Raw genomic sequence first — 21,676 nt, forward strand, 5'->3', positions numbered from 1 at the left:
TACATGGTCGTTTTTTTCGGACCAAAAACGCCTTACTATACATGGTCTTTTTTCACTTAAAAACGCCTTACTATACATGGTCGTTTTTTTCGGGCCAAAAACGCCTTACTTTACATGGTCGTTTTTTTTGGGCCAAAAACACCTTACTTTACATGGTCGTTTTTTTCGGGCTAAAAACGCCTTACTATACATGGTCGTTTTTTTTTCTACTAAAAACACCTTACTATACATGGTCGTTTTTTTCGGCCTAAAAAACACCTTACTTTACATGGTCGTTTTTTTCGGGCCAAAAATGCCTTACTATACATGGTCGTTTTTTTCGGGCCAAAAACGCCTTACTATACATGGTCGTTTTTTTTTCTACTAAAAACACCTTACTATACATGGTCGTTTTTTTCGGACCAAAAAACGCCTTACTTTACATGGTCGTTTTTTTCGGGCCAAAAATGCCTTACTATACATGGTCGTTTTTTTCGGGCTAAAAACGCCTTATCATACATGGTCTTTTTTTTTGGGCTAAAAACGGCTTACTATACATGGTCATTTTTTTGGGCTAAGAACGGCTTCCTACATACATGGTCATTTGTCGAAGGAACTGCAGGAGAAATGCAACCGAGCGGCCATGATGGAACCAACGCCATGACGGACCGCTGCAATGTGAAGCGGGAGACTCCGGGCTTGAAAGCGTCAGCTAAATGTCACCCAACAGCTTGCGTGACACGAGCTAAAGTGCTACGGAGCAGTTAGCGAGAACCCAGTTGGGATTTCTGACATTTTTTTTTTCCCTGCCCCCTCCTCACCCTCCTTCGCCGCCCTTATTCTCATCAGTCGAATCGTCGACCTTGCACTCCAATCATCGCCCGCACAAACACGCACAAACAATGTGACATGAATAATGGAAGCGCTGAGGAAATTGCAACGCTGATTCTCTGCGGCAACCCCAAATAGTCCCAGTGAGCGTTGCCGGCACATCACGCGTGTATGAAAAGAACCCTGGCGACAGATGCGGAGGAGTTGAGATGAAAAAAAAAAATAGTAAAGTGGAGAATGTGGCACACTTTCACCTTTTGGCAACACGTGATTGACAGGCGACATCGCAGTCGGTTTGGCGTGTTTGACGTTGACGACGGTGGTTGCGACGCGTTGACACTTCGCACCTTGGAATCTGCGTCTCTTGCGCATCTGTTCCCATAAAAAAAATTGTCAAAAAAGTTACAAATCTTTCTTGGCAAAAAAAACGACCATGTATAGTAAGGCGTTTTTTTTTTTGTTGGCTGAACAAAAAAAACCCGCATGTATAGTAAGGTGTATTTTGCCGAAAAAAAAACAAAAAAAAAAAAACATGAAGAGTAAGGTGTTTTTTGCCAAACAAAGACGACCATGTATAGTAAAGGTGTTTTTTGACGAACAAAAAAAACCAACAACCATGTATAGTAAGGCGTTTTTTGCCCAAAAAAAAGACCACCATGAAGAGTGAGGCATTTTTTTGCCGAACAAAGACGACCATGTATATATAGTAAGGCGTTTTTTCTGAAGAAAAAAAAAAACAAAAAATGACCATGAAGAGTAAGACGTTTTTCCCGAACAAAGACGACCATGTATTATAAGGCGTTTTTTTTCTGAAAAAAAAAAAAAAAAAAAAAAAAAAAAAAAAAAACGTACATGTATCATAAGGTGTTTTTTGACGAACAAAAAAACAACAACCATGTATGGTAAGGCGTATTTTTTGCTGAACCAAAAAAAAAAATACCATGAAGAGTAAGGCATTTTTTGCCAAACAAAGACGACCGACCATAAGGTGTTTTTTGACGAAAAAAAAACCGCACCATTAAGAGTAAGGTGTTTTTTGCCGAACAAAGACGACCATGTATAGTAAGGTGTTTTTTTTTCTGAAAAAAAAAAATACCATGAAGAGTAAGGCGTTTTTTTTGCTGAACAAAGACCACAATGTATAGTAAGGCGTTTTTCCTTAACAAAAAAAACATTATTTGACGAAAATAAATGACCATTTATGGTAAGGCGTTTTTTGCTGAAAAAAAAAAAACGAACATGTATCGTAAGGTGTTTTCTGACGAACAAAAAAAAACAACCATGTATAGTAAGGTTTTTTTTTTTCCGAACAAAAAAAAAACACCATGTATAGTAAGCCGTTTTTTTGCTGAACAAACAAATGGCATGTATAGTAAGGTGTTTTTTGACCAAAAAAACAACAACCATGTATAGTAAGGCGTTTTTTTGCCAAAAAAAAGACCACCATGAAGAGTAAGGCGTTTTTGCCGAACAGAACAACCATGTATAGTAACCATGTATAGTAAGGCGTTTTTTGCTTAACAAAAAAAACACAGCATGTAGAGTAATGTGTTTTGCTGAACAAAAAAACGACCATGTACAGCAGGGGTGTCAAAGTCATTTTTTGCCGCGGGCCACATTGTAGTTATGGTTTCCTCTCGAGGGCCGTTATGAATTTGGGGAACCCATTAGAATGGTTAAATCCCTTCAAATATTACATATAGAGCAAACAGCAAATTAATGAATAACTTGTTTTCAAATCTGAAGTCAAGAATAACGACTTTTTTTGTGGTTGACATCCAAAAATATGAAATTTTGGCTCAGATTTTAGCAATCATAATGGAATTTAACAAGTTTGATTTGCTTTCGCGGGCCGAAAAAAAATTGATGTGGCGGGCCGGATTTGGCCCGCGGGCCTTGACTTTGACACCCGTGATGTACAGTAAGGCGTTTTTTGCCGAATGGAAAAAACAACTATGTATAGTAAGGCTTTTTTTGCTGGACAAAAAAACACCATGTATAGTAAGGCGTTTTCAGGCCGAAAAAAACGACACCATGTATAGTAAGGCGTTTTTTGCCGAACAAAAAAAAAACGACCATGTATAGCAAGCTGTTTTTTTCCGAATAAAAAAACAACCATGTATAGTAAGGTGTTTTTATCCAAATAAAAAAAAACACCATGTCTAGTAAGGCGTTTTTAGCCAAATAAAAAACGACCATGTATAGTAAGGCGTTTTTCTGCGGAAAAAAAATGATCATTTATACTAAGCGGTTTCCCCCCCCCCAAAAAAAAACCCCACCATGCGGAAAAAAATTGACCCATTTATACTAAGGCATTTTTTTCCAGAATAAAAACGACCATGTATAGTAAGGCGTTTTTTTCCAAATAAAAAAAAAACGACCGTGTATAGAAAGGCGTTTTTTTTCTGAAAAAAAACAAAAAAAAAAAAAAAACAACCACGTATAGTAAGCATTTTTTTGCCGAACAAAAAAATTATCGTGAATAGTAAGGCGTTTTTTTCTCGAAAAAACAAACATGTAGAGTAAGTAAAAAAAACACAAAAAAACAACCATGTAAAATAAGCCGTATTATTCAGAAAAAGAAACAACCATGTATAAAAGTTTTTTTTCTGAAAAAAAAAAGAAAAAAAAGACAAATGTTATCATTGACAATTTTTTTTTCAATTCGATCGATTTATGAACATCCATTTTTGTTTATTGTAAAAAAAAGGCCGATAATATAAACGGGAAAATTGTTACAAACAAGTACATAAAATAATTATTTCATCAGATAAATTTAAAAAAATGTAAAGGTTATGACACGTATCATTTGAAGGTGATTTAAAAGGACGTGTTTGAAGAATAAAAAAAACTTGAAGAATAAAAACTTTTCCAAGGGAAAAAAAAAAAAAAAAAAAAAAAGAGACGAGCGGCCATTTTGGATGTGGCAGCAGTCGCGCACGGTGCAAAGAAATCGACTTTATTGAGGAAAACAAAGCAGAGCAAATACAAAGCACAAACCTCGTCAAGGCTCATCATCACAGGTGATTATTAGGATGATTTTTTTTTGTAATTTTAGATTGTTTTTCGTTTTTGTTTGTTGGCGGCAACGGCGAGTGTGTCACATAAATATTTTTTTTCTCTGTTTATGTACAAAGTGAACGAGTGAACAAGCGCAATCAACATCGTACCCAAAGAAACGAAAGGCTCACAAACAAAAAGCCCACAAAGATCTCCATTTCTGTTTTGTTTTTGAAGCAGCCACGCTACTTTTAGCTACATGGCAAGCGTCCGCTGCTATTAGCATGAGCAACGTGACACCTATGTAAAATCCCATGCTCATCTATCGCAGCCGAGCTAGCTAATGAACGAGCTAGCTAGTGAACAAGCTAGCTAACAATCGAGTGTCTGAGTGAGCCACCGAGCGACTGACCGAGTGACCAAGCTAGCTAGCGACCGAGCTAGCGAATGACTGAGCGAGTCACCGAGCTAGCAAGTGACCGAGCTAACTCGCGACCGAGCTAACTAGCAAACTTTCTTTTCAGCTAGTTGGCTAATCATTAATATCACGGGTGCCAAAATCAATCAAAATCACGGGTGCCACATGATTTTATTCAACCCGCGAAACCAAATCAAATTTGTAAAATCCAATGCTCATCTATCAAGCTGGCTAGCGACCGAGCTAGCTAACGACTGAGCTAGCTAACGAACGAGCTAGCGAGTGACAGAGTGAGTCACTGAGCTAGCAAGTGACCGAGCTAGCAAGCAAATGAGCTAGCTAAAAATCGAGCGACTGAGTGAGCCACTGAGCGACTGACCGAGTGACCAAGCTAGCTAGTGACAGAGCTAGCTAACAAACGAGCTAGCCGAGTGACCAAGCTAGCTAGCGACCGAGCTAGCTAACCACTGAGCTAGCTAACAAACGAATTATCGAGCGACCGAGCGAGTGACCGAGCTAGCGAGTGACCGAGCTAGCTAGTGACCGAGATAGCCAGAGACTGAGATAACTAGCAACCGAGCTAACTAGCTCACTTTCTTTTCAGCTAGCTGGCTAATCACTAATATCACAGGTGCCAAAATCAAGGCTGGGGTCCAAATTTGGCCCGCCACATGATTTTATTCAGCCCGCGAAACCAAATCAAATTTGTGAAATCCAATGCTCATCTATTAAGCTAGATAGCGACCGAGCTAAGTAACGACTGAGCTAGCTAACGAACGAGCTAACTAGCTCACTTTCTATTCAGCTAGCTGGTGAATCCGTAATCAAGGCCCGTGGTCCAAATTTGGCCCACCACATGATTTTATTCGGCCCGTGAAACCAAATCAAATGTGAAATTCCTTGGTAATCTATCAAGCTAGCTAGCAACCGAGCTAGCAAACGACTGAGCTAGCTAACAAACGAGCTAGCGAGCGACTGAGTGACAGAGCTAGCCAGAGACCGAGCTGGGCAGAGACCCAACTAACTAGCAACCGAGCAAACTAATGACCGAGCTAGTTAGCAAATGAGCTAGCTAGCTCTCTTTCTATTCAGCTATCTGGCTAATCCCTTACACCGCATGTGTAAAAGTCAAGGCACGGGGTACAAATTTGGCCCGCCACATGATTTTATTCGGGCCGCAAAACCAAATCAAACTTGTGAAATTCCTTGCTCATCAATCAAGCTAGCTAGCAACCGAGCTAGCTAACAAACGAGTCAGTGAGTGAGCGACTGAGCGAGCGACCAATAAAGCTAGTGACCAAGCTAGCCAGAGACCAAGCTGGCCTGAGACCCAGCTAACTAGCGACCGTGCTAACTAATGACCGAGCTAGTTAGCGAATGAGCTAACTAGCTCAAATAATAATAATAATAATAATAATAATAATAATAATAATAATAATAATAACCCAGAAGTAACTCAAATAGATAGAAATCTTGCTAGCTAGGCAATCGTTAGCCATCATTTACCTAGCTAGATAGCCAGCCAGCTAGATAGTTAATAGATAGCTAGCTAGCCAGCCAGATAGCTAGCTAGCCAGCCAGAGCTAATAGATAGCAAAACTGTCAAGGTCACTTTACAGTCACAGGATAAGTTTGTTAGTGGGTGAGCAGACGCGGACCCAGAAGTAACTCAAATAGATAGAAAGCTAGCTGGCCAGCCAATAGATAGCTAATAGCTAGCAAATGACAATAATAATACTAATGACAATACTAATAATAATACATTTGATTTAAAAGCGCCTTTCAAAACTCTCAAGGTCACTTTTCAGTCACGCCGGTGAGCAGCGGCAGCCACATAAGCGGCAGCGTTGACTCAACCAGGAAGTAACTCAAATAGATAGAAAGCTAGCTAGCTAATAGGTAGCTAACAATAATACATTTTATCAAATAGATAGAAAGCTAGCTGGCTAGCCAACAGCTAGCTTACAGGCAAAAGAAGCTAAAAATACATTTGTAGTCGTCTCTACCGTTCCCGTGTATAAAAACACACAAAAAACAGTTTAGATTCACATTTACGGGACCTCCTGGAGCGGGCAACCTGCGTGGCCAGAGTTCAAAGGTCACTGTCCTCGGCCGGCTCGTACAGCGCCCTGAGCTTGTCGAAGCGCGGCCCCCAGTCCCCCAACGTCTCCTCGCGCCGGGCCTCGCCGCCCCCGTCGGCGGCGTCCAAGCCCGCCGAGCTGAAGGAGCTGAGCGAGCCTGCCGGGGAGCCCCGCCCCTCGGTGGAGAACACCTGCAGGGAGTCAAAAGGCCCCGCCTCCGGGTGGCGGTCGGCGTCGCGGATGATCTCGCACAGGTAGCGCGCCAGGTCTTGGCTGGAGAAGGACAGCGGGCGCCGGCCCGGACGGGGGGTCTGCCCTTGGGGGCAGGACGGAGCCACGTCACGCCGGGGGGTGACGCCGGCGCGGGCCTCGGGCGTGGCGGAGGCCCGGCGGAGGATGTGGTGGTGGTGCGGCGGCGGGGGGGAGGAGGCGGAGGCGGTGGTGGCGGGTGGTGGTGCAAGGCCCGCGAACGACAATATTGCAGCGACTGAGCTGGGCTGGGCTGCAGCGACTTCTGGAGTTCCGCCATGTCGTACGCGTTCTGCACACACAAACACACGCTCGCGTCAGGTTTCTATTTGGGTGTGTGTGTGTGTGAGTGTGTGTGTGTGTGTCAGTGTGTATGTGTGTGTGATTGTGTGTAGTGCCTCGACTGGGATCACCACCTTATCGCGGTGAGGCACTTTGCGCGTCTCAATGACCCTGAGAGCTATGTCGGTCGGAGTCTTGCACTCCTGGCAGGGTCACCCAAGCCGAACAGGACGAGGGGTAGAGGCCAGACAAAGAGTGATCCCAAACCTGCACCCGGGGGTAGGCGTAGGCGGAGTCCAACAAACCGGACTACCGGCAACTCCGGCCAGAAAATGGTCGTCATGAGTATCCTCATGCCACCAGAAAATTATCTGGTAAGAGTGAAGATGGTGGAAGTGTGGACTGCGCACCCACACCCTCACCTTAATCTGTACCTTTGCGCAAGCTTCTTGCCCCAATCCCCACCCCCTCCCATGAAAACCCAAAGTCCTGTGGCAATGTGGAATGGCGGTGGGCACAGGCCAAGGATGTGGCTGGAAGTGCCTTGACAAACCATGCACGCAGGCGACAATGGAGTGATGGTCGTTGATAGTGCGGGATGGAGCAGCGCATCTCCTCGGCAGCTTCCATTGTGTCTGAGCAGCTCCACACTGCTCACCCCTGTGATGGGGAAGGACCTAGAAAAAGTGGTCTACAAATTGTCTGCTCTCCACACTCCGGACGGTAAACCGCAATCGTCGGAGCATCCCCCCTGCGGTCGAAACTTCAAAAAACGAATCACAAAAAAACTAAGCATTTCTTCATGGAATGTCCGCACGTCTGTTGGACCGGGCTCAAACCGATGCGAGGCCCCACCGGAGGACAGAACTTGTAGCCATGGAGCTCGCAAGATACAACATCGACATTACAGCCCTCAGCGAGACCAGACTACATGGAGAAGAAGACTCCCTGACAGAGGATGGTGCAGGGTACACATACCTTCTTCTGGAAAGGGGTCCCCGAAGGAAACCACCATGGAGTTGGCTTTGCTGTGAAGTCCCAACTGCTGCAATGCATTCCGGTATCCCCTGTTGGCATCAATGAAAGGCCGATGACCTGGCGCATTCCCTTGGCAAAGGGACGCTTCGCTACACTCATCAGCGCTTACGCACCAACTCTGGATGCCAACCACGTTGTCAAGGACAAGTTCTACAGAGCTCTGGACACCATCCTGCAGAAAACTCCGGCCACGGATAAGCTCCCCATCATGGGAGATTTCAATGCTAGGGTGGGCGTGGAACATCTCGTGTGGAATAAAGTTATTGGCCAGCATGGAGTGGGAAAGATGAACACCAATGGCCTTTGGCTACTCTCCCTCTGTGCAGAGCATCACCTGGTCATTACTAACACCATCTTCCAAATGAAAGACAGGTTCAAGACCACTTGGCAGCACCCCCGCTCCAAATATTGGCACCTCCTGGACTATGTGATTGTCCGTCAGAAGGACATACAGGATGTCCTTAGCACCCGTACCATGCGTGAAGCTGAGTGTTGGACTGACCACCATATGGTCAGATCCAAACTCCTTATACGCATACATCCCCGTCGTCCAAGGACAGCTCCCAATGGAAAGCTCTGCTGCACAGCACTGACCAACCCCACCATCAAAGCCAACCTTCAACGTCTCCTTGCCGAAAAACTCTACAAGATCCCAGAGGACCCGGTCGACTGGCAAGCTCTGCGTCAGGCTATTTACAGCGCAGCCTCGGAAGTGCCTGGATAGTCAAGGAGAAGACACCAGGATTGGTTCGATTCAAACTCAGTACAATACAGTCCTTTCTAAAAGCAAAACACGAGGCCCACAAAGCTCTTCTGTCCCGTCCTACATCTCACATCCGGAAAGCAATCTTTACCGAAGCAACGACAGCAACCCAGCGGGCACTCCGTGTCATGGAGGACACCTGGTGGTTGCGGAAGGCACATGAGATCCAATATCTGGCAGACTGTAACAACACGAAGGGTTTCTACAATGCCATCCAAGAACTGTATGGCCCTGTGTGCATCTTCGTGTGTTTCTTTGTGTGTGTTTGTGCACCTGAGACTGCGTGTACAGTGAGACCTCAACTTACTAACACCTTATCTTACAGACTTTTCATCTTACAAAAGTCAAATTTATGAAAATTAAACCTTATAATGAGCACTATTTTCATAATACACACCCACCACGGCTGGTGGAGTGATCTTCGGCGGAAGCACACGACCGAACAGCACCAGAGGTTAAGTTACCAACAGTCCTTATGGAAGGTGACTCTCCTTCCATAAGCCATCAACGACCATCAAAAAGGTAAATAAAACTTTATTTTACAGCACAGTTTATTTCTTTAATTACAGTCCTCATGTAATGCGCCTCTCTCTCCAAACAGCAATTCCCTTTGACCTTCGACCTCCAACGCCATTCCATCAACCCATAAATGACCATCACAAATGTAAATAAAGTGACTTTATGATACAATGCAGTGTATTTCTTTAATTACAATACAATAGCTCATTTATTATACATATAATAAGGTATATTTAGTGTAGTTTTAAGGCTTATTTAGTAAAAAAATGATGTTTTATGGGGGACCTGGGAACGGATTATTCCCATTTTAATGGTTTCCTATGGGAAATTCATTTTTGAGATACACACTTTTCGCCTTACACACTCGGTCTGGGAACCAATTGAGTTCGTAAGTTGAGGTCTCACTGTAATTGTGTTTTTGTGTGTGTCAGTGTGTACGTGTGTGAGAGAGAGTGTCTGTGTGATTGTGTGTGTCTGTGTCTTTGTGCTTTTGTGTGTCTGTCTGTGTTGTGTGTGTGAGAAATTGTCAGTGTGGTTGTATGTGCGTGTGTGTCTGTGTGCTTTTGTGTGTCTGTGTGATTGTGTATGTTTGTGTGTCTGTGTTTTTGTGTATCAGTGTGTGTGTGAGTGTGCGAGAGAGTATCTGTGTGATTGCGTGTGTCTGTGTGTTTGCGCTTTTGTGTGTCTGTGTGTGTTGTGTGCGTGAGAAAGTGTCAGTGTGGTTGTGTGTGCGTGTGTTTTTGTGTGAGTGTGTGTGTCTGTTTCTTTGTGCTTTTGTGTGTGTGTGTGTGTGTGTGTGTGTGCGTGTGTGGGTGCGTGTGTGTGTGAGAGAGAAAGTGTCGGTGTGATTGTGTGTGTGAATGTGTGTGTGTTTGTGTCTTTGTGAGAGAGAGTGTCAATGTGATCGTGTGTACGTGCTTGTGTTATTGTGGGTGCGTATGATTAGTGCAGGTTACTCACAGACACGCCCACAAATTGGATGCTGAAGCCGTTACCATGGCAACCGTAACTCAATTGTTTTGGGTGGAATTGGCTTCTTTTTGTGTTGTTTTTTTCCTCTTCGTTTGTTGCAGACGAAGCAATGAAGCAATGGGCGTATTTGCCGTTGTGGGAGCGAACACAACATTGGCCTACCTGGTCTTCCTCGCCGCCGCCCTCCTCGTCGTAGTTGAGGACGTTCTCTCGGACGTCCTCCCAGCCGTCGTGGTGCGCCGACACGTGGTACATGCCCTCCTTCAGGCCCTTGTAGCTCCTCCAGCGCGTGTACACGAAAATGCCCAGCAGCAAAACTGAAATGAGACAATGAGGCCGTTATTCTCGCCGCCATCTTGGACATTTTCATTCATATTATTTTGACAAAAGAAAACATTTTGTTAGCATTTATATGCTAACATTTTTTTTAATTTCTCTTTATTTTGGCCTATTTTGTCAAGTTTTTACTTCTATTTTTTTCCTGGAAAATTAACCTTCTTTAAAAAAAAAAAACAATTTCAAGTATTTGTTAATTATTATGTTAGCAAGTTGTTAGCATTAACATGCTAACAACAACTTTTTCAAAATGTCTATTTTTTGCCTATTTTGCATAGTTTTCAATTCAAAACATTTTTTTAGCAATCTCAAGTACGTGTTTATGATTATGTTAGCAAGTTGTTAGCATTAACATGCTAACAATATTTTATTTAATTTATGTTTATTTTTGCCTGTTTTGTCCAGTTTTCGCTTCTTTTTTTCCTGGGAAATGCAATCTTTTTTGAAACAATTTCAAACATTTGTTTATGATTATGTTAGCAAGTTGTTAGCATTAATAAGCTAACAACATTTTTTTCTCTTTATTTTTGCCCTTTTTGCCTAGTTTTTACTTCTATATTTTTTCTTGGCAAATGATGATAAGAAATTAAGTATTTGTTCATGATTATGTTAGCAAGTTGTTAGCATTAACATGCTAACACCTTTTTTGTATTTATCTTTGTTTTTGCCTATTTCGCCCAGTTTTCGCTTCTTTTTTTCCTGGAAAACGCAATCTTTTTTGAAACAATTTCAAGCATTTGTTTACGATTATATTAGCAAGTTGTTAGCATTAATAAGCTAACAACATTTTTTTGTCTTTATTTTTGCCTTTTTTGCCTAGTTTTCACTTCTATTTTTTCTTGGAAAATGAATTTTCTTAAAAACAATTCCATGTATTTGTTTATGATTATGTTAGCAAGTTGGTAGCATTCATATGCTAAAAACAACATTTTCAAAAAATTCTTTATTATTGCCTATTTTGACTAGTTTTCACTTCTGTTTTTTGTCCCTGAAAATTAACCTTTTTTTTTAAAAAAATGAGTATTTGTACATGACTATGTTAGCAAGTTGTTAGCATTGATATGCTAACAACCACCTTTTTAAATTTCTCTTTATTTTTGTCTATTTTGCCTAGTTTTCACTTCTATTTTTTCCTGGAAAATTAACATTTTTTAAACAATTTCAAGTATTTGTTTATTATTATGTTAGCACGTTTTAGCATGAATGTGCTAACAACATATGCTAACAATGACTTTTTAAAATGTATCTTTATTTTTGCCTATTTTGCCTTGTTTGCACTTCTATTTTTTTTCTTGGAAAATGAAACATTTTTTGAATAATAGTATTTGTTTGTTATTATGTTAGCAAGTTGTTAGCATTAACATGCTCACAATATTTTTTAATGTATTTTTATTTTTGCGTATTTTGCCCAGTTTTCGCTTCTATTTTTTTTTTTTTTCAGAAAATGAAACTTTTTTTCACAATTTCAAGTATTTGTTTATGATTAAGTTAGCAAGTTTTAGCATTAATGTGCTAACAACAATAGATTTTATTTTCACTTTATTTTTGCCTAGTTTTTACTTCTAACTCACTGTGTGTGTTTATGTGTGTGTACATGGTTAATGAGAGGGAAAAGTTCATACCACAAAAAGTAAAATGCTATTTTAACCAAATTCACTACTGGGGTGAGGACTTTGAATGTACCCATTCAGAAACCTCACTCTTGCTGTTATTTCAGTTTCAAGTCCACTTTTTATTGCTTTAATTTTAAAGAAGTTGAACTGAGAAATGGGGTGACATTTAGTGTTCAAATGGAACATTAATTCTTCTCTAAACTTATCAGCAACGGTGGTCCTCACTCCTTATCTGGAGTTATCCAGACCTCACAAACCCAATGAAACAGGAATGTGTGTGTGTGTGTGTGTGTGTGTGTGTGTGTGTGTGTGTGTGTGTGTGTGTGTGTGTGTGTGTGTCGGGTCTGAGGTCGGGGCCAAAAAGAAGATGGCTGTTATGGACTGAAAGGAAGGTCTCTGGAGGCCAAACGAGAGATATGGATGATCTGATCACTCTGCCCTGCATGCGAGCGTGCGAGAGTGAAAGAAACATCATGTGCTTATTTGTTTTTTCTGCCTCCGAGGTCCAAAGGCTTCCTCCTTTGCTTTTTTTGTGTTTTTTTTTGTGTTATTTTTTTTATCCATAACGCCTCAACTCTCCGACTCCCTAAGTCTTCTTCATCCTCAATGCGGACGTCAAGTGGATTCAACTAAATAAATACATTGATACCTCAGCTTACGAATGCTCAAGAAAGTTTCACCTCACAAACATTAAATTCGCAAGGATATAGTCTCGGCTCACGAACTAGTTTTTGGCGGACCAACCAAACTACACGGCGCCACAGTGGCTGGCGGACTAGTTTTCGGTGGATGAACACCAAACCACACGGTCCAACAGCGCCACAGTGGAAGCACGGCAACACGGATATCATCAAGAGGCAACCTGGAAGTTCGCCATCCATTGACAACTACCAGCACAAAGGACTCTCCTTCCAAACAGCAATTCCTTCCCTCCGACCTCCTCCCACCCCATGCCATCAACGACCATCACAAAGGTAAATAAAACGACTTTATTATACAGTACAGATTATTCCTTTAATTACAATACAATATCATATTTATTATACATAAAATAAGGTATATTTTGTGTAGTTTTAAGGCTTAGAAAATTAGAAAGTAGAAAATTGCATTTTATGGGGACCTGGGAACGGATTATTCTCATTTTTATGGTTTCCTATGGGAAATTAATTTTTGGGATACACATTTTTCGCCTTACACACTCTGTCTGGGAACCAATTAAGTTCATAAGCCAATATATCACTGTAAATGTATAATAATAATAATTATTATTAATTATTATTATTATTACAAAAACAAAGGGTGTTACAATTGGTGGCGTTCTGCCCAAGTGCTCTCAAGGATGACTTTCCAACTCGCACAATAAAACGAAGAAAACAAAGCGGAAAAAAACAAACAGGAAATGAGAAAAAAAAAAAAAAAGAGCTAGGCTACGTGTTATAACCCGAGAAAAACCAAAACGCAATCAAACAATCAATAATAATGAAGGTGAGCATATTTAAATCTCCTCTGGCAAGAAGAAGGTCATTTGTAGACGCGCCCAAGCGTGATTCATACTAGCGGGTGTAAAGAGATGTGTGTGTGTTGGGGGGGGGGGGGGTAGACCTCCAGAGACAACACGACTTTGAAAAACATATTATGCAAATGAGCAGTAGGTGGCAGACCCAGAGTCTTCAAATCATCGTCATCTCCGACACTCACTTTGTAAAAATCTACAAAAAGTGTAAAAAGTAAAAGAAAACTACTGTGATACCTTGGCTTACGGATTTAATAGGTTCCCAGACAGAGTGTTTCAGGCGAAAAGTGTGTATCCCAAAAATTGATTTCCCATAGGAAACCATTACAATGAGAATAATCCGTTCCCAGGTCCCCATGAAACCTAATTTTCTACTTTCTAATTTTTTAAGCCTTAAAACTACACAAACTATACCTTATTTTACGTATAATAAATGTGCTATGTATGGTATTATAATTAAAGAAATAAACTGTCCTATATAATAAAGTCGTTTTATTGACCTTTGTGATGGTCATTGATGGCTTGATGGAATGGAGTTTCATCAGTTTTAAAACACTTGATGAGGAACGTAGCCTTCTTCTTTCACCATCTTGAGGAATGATCCCTTATAGGTGCTTTCTCTGCGATAATTTTACCTTGTTCCTCATCAATTTTGTTCCTTGAAGTCTACACTCTGCCTTTGAACTATTAAAGTTGAAACGAGTCCAAATTTCACTGTTTTCTATCCATTTTCTCACTCTCTCTCTGTCGTCTGCCTGTCTCTTTAATGTTTAAACCACCTCCCCTCACTGATGCGTTCTTGACCAATCACATGGCTTGAACCGAAGACTGGGGGCGGGGAATAGAGGACACAAACAGTCGGCTGCCATTTTCTCGTGAGGAGAACGGGCTCGTTCGCGAATGACACATCACTCATTGCGGCAGCTCCGTGTGTATCCCGAAAAATAGTTTGTATGCCAAGGTAAAATTTTCATACATTTAACGTTCGGAAACCGAAAAGTTCGTAAGCCAAGGGGTTCGTAAACCGAGGTATCACTGTACATGCGTCGTGGCGACATGGAAGGTTTCTGAAAGTCTGAAAGTTACTATTTGGAGAAACAAAAGAAATAAGCAGAGACATTACCCAGTAGCGCCATGAAGCAGACGCAGATGGCGAAGAGCGAGCTGAAGCTGAGGCTGAGGCCCACGTCGTCGCTGAAGACCGCCAGCGCCGTCTCGCACAAGCGTCCCCGGTGGCCGTCGGGGCAATGGCAGGTGAACTTGGATGGCGATAGCGCCACGCAAGTCCCGCGATGGCACGGCCGCGTGGCGCACAAGGTGTACACGCAAGACTTCCGGCTGCCATTCACGCGGATCATGTGGCCCAGGGGACATCTGAAGAACAAGGGGGAGGGGGGGCAGAAATCCACTGTGAAACAGGGCTGCTGAGATCTGTAGAACCGGCGATGAGATCAACTCGAACCAGCGAACGGGACAAAAACGAATTCTGACTGACACGAGGCTACAATCTATTAAAGAGTCAAACTGTAATCGAGTCCCACATGGATTAGAAATAGAATCATTGCCAAGTATCGATGAGAAGGTTTCTTCAGCCGTCATCTTTACAAATTTGAAGGTTTCGGACGTTTCGCCTCCTATCCGTAAACGTCCGAAACCTTCAAATTTGTACAGATGACGGCTGAACAAACCTTCTCATCGATGGACCACTCCTGTACGACTGAGAGCATACACAGACGCATTGCCAAGTATGTAGAACAAACAAGGAATTTTATCTCTGATAGAACACGCTGCACTAGTATCATCATCAAAACATTGCAAAGAGGGACTATACAGTTCGATTTGGGTTACTATAGAAGACAGTGAAATTTAGACTCGTTCAACTTTGATAGTTCAAAGGCAGAGTGTAGACTGCAAGGTTAAAATATCCCATCAATCACGCTCCACAAATAACCCGCACAAGCCATCTGTACACTTGATGCGAAAAGCTATCAACCCAGCTAAACAGAACACAATTGATGAGGAACAAGGTAAAATGATGGCAGAGAAAGCACCTACAAGGGATCATTCCTCAAGATGGTGAAAGAAGAAAGCTACGTTCCTCATCAAGTGTTTAATGCTGATGAAACCGGCCACTCCTTTCAATGAAGCCATCAACGGCTATGACAAAGGTAAAAAAAAAAACGACTTTATTAAACAGTACAGTTTATTTCTTTAATTATAATACCATAGAACATTTATTTTTACATAAAATACGGTATATTTTGTGTAGTTTTAAGGCTTAGAAAATTAGAAAGCAGAAAATTATGTTTTTTATCAAGACCTGGGAACAGATTATTCTCATTTTAATGGTTTCCCATGGGAAATAAATTTTTGGGATACACACTTTTGCCTTACACACTCTGTCTGGGAACCAATTAAGTTCGTAAACCAAGGTATCACTGTATAGATAACAGAACAATGAGGTATTGTTGGTTGGAGACATATGTTTCAGGTGCCAGGAGATAGAAGGTGAGTCGGCTGTGAAAACGACGACATGGCCAAACGCTGGACAACGCAGATGAAAGGAAGTGACCAAACACTGATTCGGCAGGACGTAACTTTTGATCTTCCTTCCATCCTGCCTGGAGGTCGGGAAATGCCTTGGGAACAGAGACGTGAAACAAGATCCCAGGAAGGACCAAATGGGGAACCTGATTTCTTTGTGTGGGCCAAATTTGAATATGCATGTGGTACACATTTAAAGGACAACCGACGTCACTTTTTTGTTTCCTAACTGACATCAGAAAAATGTTTTATAGCATCTAAAATACACAAAACATGCAGTATATTTTTATTCAAATGCAAAACACCAATAAAAATGACTTTAAGTGTCCAAAATCTGCAAAAAATTGAGCTGCTAATTGGGCATTTTCAGAAAGTCACGCCCTCAGTTCGTGATGTCACGCCGAGACGTCTTGCATTTCTGGAGAATCAAAACAATGGCTTCAGATTTGGAGAATATGCTTTCTTGTTATGAATATGATTCAAATAGTTCTGAAGAGGAAAGCATACATGTTTGCAATCGATTAAAGAAGTACTTGCGTATCAATTCGAGCCGTCAGGACTGCAATGTAGCGTCCCAGAAAATGCACAAGATGGCCACCGAGCTGTTGTGAGAAATGAATCAGCCCGTTTCCACAGGCTGATAAATTCCTCACATGGAGCTTGGACGCCCTCTTCTGGCGCAACATGAGGTTTTCAGACCAAACAAGCATTGACGTGATGGAAGGACTGCTACAATGTGTCCTTTTTTTTCGGTCAGGGGCATTCCTTCAGTGACGTCACGTACGGAATCGTCAGCAACTCAGAAACAAGACTTCCGGAATATTCAGCACGAGTCTTAAAACGTATTTGGTGCGCATGGATTGGTGAAGGGAGTCACTGGAAAAGGTGGTGAGCAGGGTGCAGAGGGTCCAGTCGGATTTTCCGCACCCTTGTTTCTATTGTTGCAGTGTGCAAGTCCTCGAGAGTGGGTAGGGCTCTGACAATGATTTTTTTTCTGACAAAATCCGACTCCAGCTAGCTCGTTCGCCAGCTAGCTCGGTCACTAGCTAGCTCGTTCGCCGGCAATCTATCGTAAACGCGGGAAGGAATCTGATAGTGAAATCGGACAACAATCGACCCCAAAAAAACAACACAGTGTGAAGTCAGCCCTGGTACCGTGAAACTCAAAATGGTAAACTGGAACGCTGAAACAGACCAACAATCCCGAGAATATTCGTGGAAAGATGGCAAAAAGCCGTCGACTGCAAAGTAGTCAATCAACTGAAGCACGATGACCTGGTCAGACACCGCCATTAGCTTTAAAAGCGGTGTCAACGTAAAGTCCACGACTCCCGCTTGACCTTTTAACGGGCGAACGCGTTATTTTACGGGACAATTTACGACAATATTTAACACCTGCTGGCGACCGCTCCCGCCGGATTCTCTATCCGGGCCTGCGGATTGGCTTTACTTCTCTGGGGAGTCTGATTAGCTTTTATCGACACTCTGCGAGTTCCGATCTAAAGAGAGTATGGCTTCTCAAAGACGAGCAAAGTCATCCATGTCAATGATGATTACTGGCAAGTTATAATAATAATATTAATCGATAGAAAGCTAGCTAGATAGCTAGCTAATAATAATAATAATAATACAAATAATAATCCATTTCATTTATAGGCGCCTTTGAAAACTCTCAAAGGTCACTTTACAGTCACAGGGTAAGTTAGATATGTTAGCGCAGCCATCGCTAGCATGTTAGCATTCGACTTACCGGTGGTTGAGCAGCGGCAGCCACAGCCAGCACCCACACAGGCCAGCGTTCACTCAACCCGGAAGAAACTCAAATCGATAGAAAGCTAGCTAGCTAGCTAGCTAGCTAGCTAATAGATAGCTAATAATAATAATAATAATATTCCAGACGTGCCAAAATGTGTCCACTCCAGTGCCAGGGGTTTTGTCGTCACTTGAATTTCAATGTTTGACTGTCGAATATATATACATATATGTGTGTGTCACCAACTCAAAAACAAGACTTCCTGAATATTGAGCGCGAGTCTTAAAAGGTAAAATATAGCTATATGCGGTGAAATCTTTGTAAAATATGCTTAGTAGAAGTCATTTGAAGCCATTTTACAAATTATGGACACAACTTGTCCGGAGATGTCGGTTGTCCTTTAAGCAAAGTCAACGACATCCGGGTTGAGTGAACGCTGGCGCGTGTGGCTGCCACTGCTCACCCGCATAAAAAAATATCCTGTGACTATAACGTGGCGCTTAAAAATGAAATGAAAAATGAAAAATGAAATGTATTATTATTATTATTTTAATTATTATTGTAATTATCTTAATTATTATTGTTTATAATACTAATAACAATGATGATAATAATAATAATTATTATTATTACTATTATTATTAGTAGTAGTATTATTATTTTAAGTATTATTTTACTTATTATTATTTTTTATTTTTATTTGTATACTAATTGTATTATTATTATTATTATTATTATTATTATTACTATTATTTTAATTATTATTTTACTTATTGTTATTATTATTATTATTTTACTTATTATTATTATTTTACTTAATAATAATAATAATAATAATAATAATAATAATAATAATAATAATAATAATATTATTATTATTTTAATTATTATTTTACTTATTATTATTTTACTTATTATTATTATTATTTTACTTATTATGATTATTTTACTTATTATTATTATTTTACTTATTATAATAATAATAATAATAATAATAATAATAATAATATTATTATTATTATTATTATTATTTTAATTATTATTTTACTTATTATTATTTTACTTATTATGATTATTATTTTACTTATTATGATTATTTTACTTATTATTATTATTTTACTTATTATTATTATTATTATTATTATTATTATTATTATTATTATTATTATTATTAACCACCATTGCTGTTGAATTTGAGACAAACCCCGAACCGACGACAACAAAGACGTCTGTCAATCACGTCACAGGGCGATGTTAGCGACATGTTGTCGCTAACGAGATCTGAGTGTAAACATTCCACTTTCGCAAGTGGCAACAAACCAACATGTTTTATGCATGCCGGAAATGTTTCCAAAAAAGAAGAAGAAGAAGAAGAAGAAGAAGAAGAAGAAGAAAAGTCCAAAAATGTCTGATTTAAATGTAGTCTGCACTTCCCGGCGTCATTAGCAGACTTTATCACTGACACTTAACGCTTTACAGCCTCGTTATCTCGTCGAGGAAAAAGGCAGACTAAAAGGACTCCTACGCCTTTTTTTTTTTTTTACTTTTTAATTTTCATCAGGCGGTGGATTGTCATTGTGTTGAGAAAGAACCCCCCCCCCACCCACTCACACACACACCATCATTTCTACCCAAAAAAATTGCCGTTAGGTGTTTATTTTTAGCATAAACAGAGCTAGAACAGTGGTATTCATGCGCCCGATGCTAGTGTGCGTTTTTGTTCCAAGTGACAAAAAAAAAATGTAAATAACATTTTAAATCCCTTGGTAACGACGTACAAAAGCTGAAATGTGATTGGTTTCCAACATCCCAAGAAAAAAAGAAAATCATCAAAATGTATGTTTTAAAATGTATGTATCTAGCTGGCTAGCTATTAGCAAGCCATTGGCTTGCTAGCTATTTGTCTTACTATTCTATTTGAGTTACTTCTGGGTTGAGGGAACGCTGCGCGTGTGGCTGCCACTGCTCACGCACAGAAAAAAGTATTATTAGATCCTGTATTTTGTTTTTCTACTTCTTTCTTTCCTTCCCTCTTCCGTTCATAACTTTGCTGCTGTGTTACTTCCGGGTAGAGTGAACGCTGGCGCGAATGGCTGCCTCTGCTCACCCGCACACAAAAAAAAAAATCCAGTGTCAGTAGAGTGTCCTTGAGAGTTGAATTATTATCTATTTATGTATTTGTGTGTTTACTTTTTTATTTATTTGTTTTTCTTAGTTTATTGTTTATTTGTGTTATTTATGTTATTTATTCATATATTTAATTATTTATGTATTTCATTATTTGTGTTTAATGATTTCTTCATTAGTTAAGTATAATGTACTTATTTATCGGTTCATTGGTTAATTAATTCAGAAATTCAGAAATGTGTTTATGTATTAATGTATTTATTTATTAATTTATTTGTGTCTTTATTTATTTATTTATTTATTATTTATTTATTGATCCGTTTACACATTTATCTATTTCTTAATTTATTAATTTATTTATCAGTTCATGAGTTCATTAATTCACACATTCATAGATATACTTATTTATGTTTTTATTCATCCATTCATTAGGTCATTAGCTCATTAATTCATATATTTGTCAATTTATTTATTTATTTATTTATGCATTTTCTGTTCATTAATTCATTAACTCATGAATTCGTCCATTTATTTATTCATTCATACATTTATTTATTTACATATCTGTATATTTATTTAGACATCCATTTATTTATTTATTTATGCATTTATTTATTTATGCGTGTATTTATTTATGCATGTATTTATTCATGCATGTATTTATTTACACATGCATTTTTATGCATTTATTTATTTATTTATTTATTTCTATGTTTATTTATGTATATATTTATTAATCTATTTAGCCATTTATCAATGTATTCATTTCTTCATTTATTAAGTAAATTATTTATCAGTTCAGAAATTTATGTATTTATTTTTTATTCCTTTACTGATTTTCTATTCATTCGTGTCTTCATTTATTAGTAATTGTAATTTATTAGTTCATTACTTCATGAATTCATAAATGTATTTATTTATTAATTTATCCATTCATCAATTCATGAATCCGTATTCAGGCGCTTGTACCTTCTTTATTTATATATTCATTAATTTATGCATTTATCGATTCATTAATTCATGAATGTATTTATTTATTTTTAATTTACATAGCCGTTTGTTTATTTACATATCTGTTTATCTATTTTTTCATTTGTTTATTTGTATATTTATTCATTCATTTATTCATTTATTGATCCCTTTACTGATTTTCTATTCATTCATGTCTTCATTTATTAAGTAATTAATTTATTTATCAGTTCATTAGCTCATGAATTCATGAATGTATTTATTTATTAATTTATCCATTCATCAATTCATAAATCCGAATTCAGGCCCTTGTACCTCCTTAAATGTACCTCCTTTATTTATGTATTCCTTAAATGTACCTCCTTTATTTATGTATTCATTTATTTATCTATTTATCGATTTATTAATTCATAAATGTATTTATTTATTTTTAATTTACATAGCCGTTTGTTTATTTACATATCTGTTTATCTATTTTTTCATTTGTTTATTTGTATATTTATTCATTTATTTATTCATTTATTGATCCTTTTACTGATTTTCTATTCATTCATGTCTTCATTTATTAATTAATTAATTTATTTATCAGTTCATTAGTTCATGAATTCATGAATTTATTTATTTATTAATTTATCCATTCATCAATTCATAAATCCGAATTCAGGCCCTTGTACCTCCTTAAATGTACC

At 39.2% G+C, this 21,676-nt stretch overlaps 2 protein-coding genes across 2 annotated transcripts in view; one reads left to right on the forward strand and one right to left on the reverse strand.

The window, feature by feature from the left end:
* Positions 1–3,706: 3,706 nt before the first annotated feature.
* Positions 3,707–21,676, reverse strand: part of LOC148899998 (neural-cadherin) — a 297,995-nt gene continuing 280,025 nt past the window's right edge. Inside the window, 4 exon segments of the mRNA XM_088991547.1 lie at positions 3,707–6,685; positions 6,688–6,850; positions 10,295–10,449; positions 14,718–14,968. Coding sequence (XP_088847673.1) covers positions 6,321–6,685; positions 6,688–6,850; positions 10,295–10,449; positions 14,718–14,968 — 934 coding nt within the window. The 3' untranslated portion in view covers positions 3,707–6,320.
* LOC148899999 (protein CFDP2-like) lies at positions 6,873–10,084 on the forward strand. Its single transcript, XM_088991718.1, has 2 exons — positions 6,873–9,163; positions 9,243–10,084. Exon 1 carries the CDS (start codon positions 7,799–7,801, stop codon positions 8,600–8,602), a length of 804 nt encoding a protein of 267 aa, XP_088847844.1. The 5' UTR covers positions 6,873–7,798; the 3' UTR covers positions 8,603–9,163; positions 9,243–10,084.

Source organism: Hippocampus bargibanti, linkage group LG03 (genome assembly GCF_051943395.1).
Source record: "Hippocampus bargibanti isolate YZ-2025 linkage group LG03, ASM5194339v1, whole genome shotgun sequence".
NCBI lineage: Eukaryota > Metazoa > Chordata > Actinopteri > Syngnathiformes > Syngnathidae > Hippocampus > Hippocampus bargibanti.

Bases quoted from the DNA above. Each gene is read 5' to 3' on its own strand.
- LOC148899999 (XM_088991718.1), top strand. From the start codon at position 7,799: ATGGTGCAGGGTACACATACCTTCTTCTGGAAAGGGGTCCCCGAAGGA.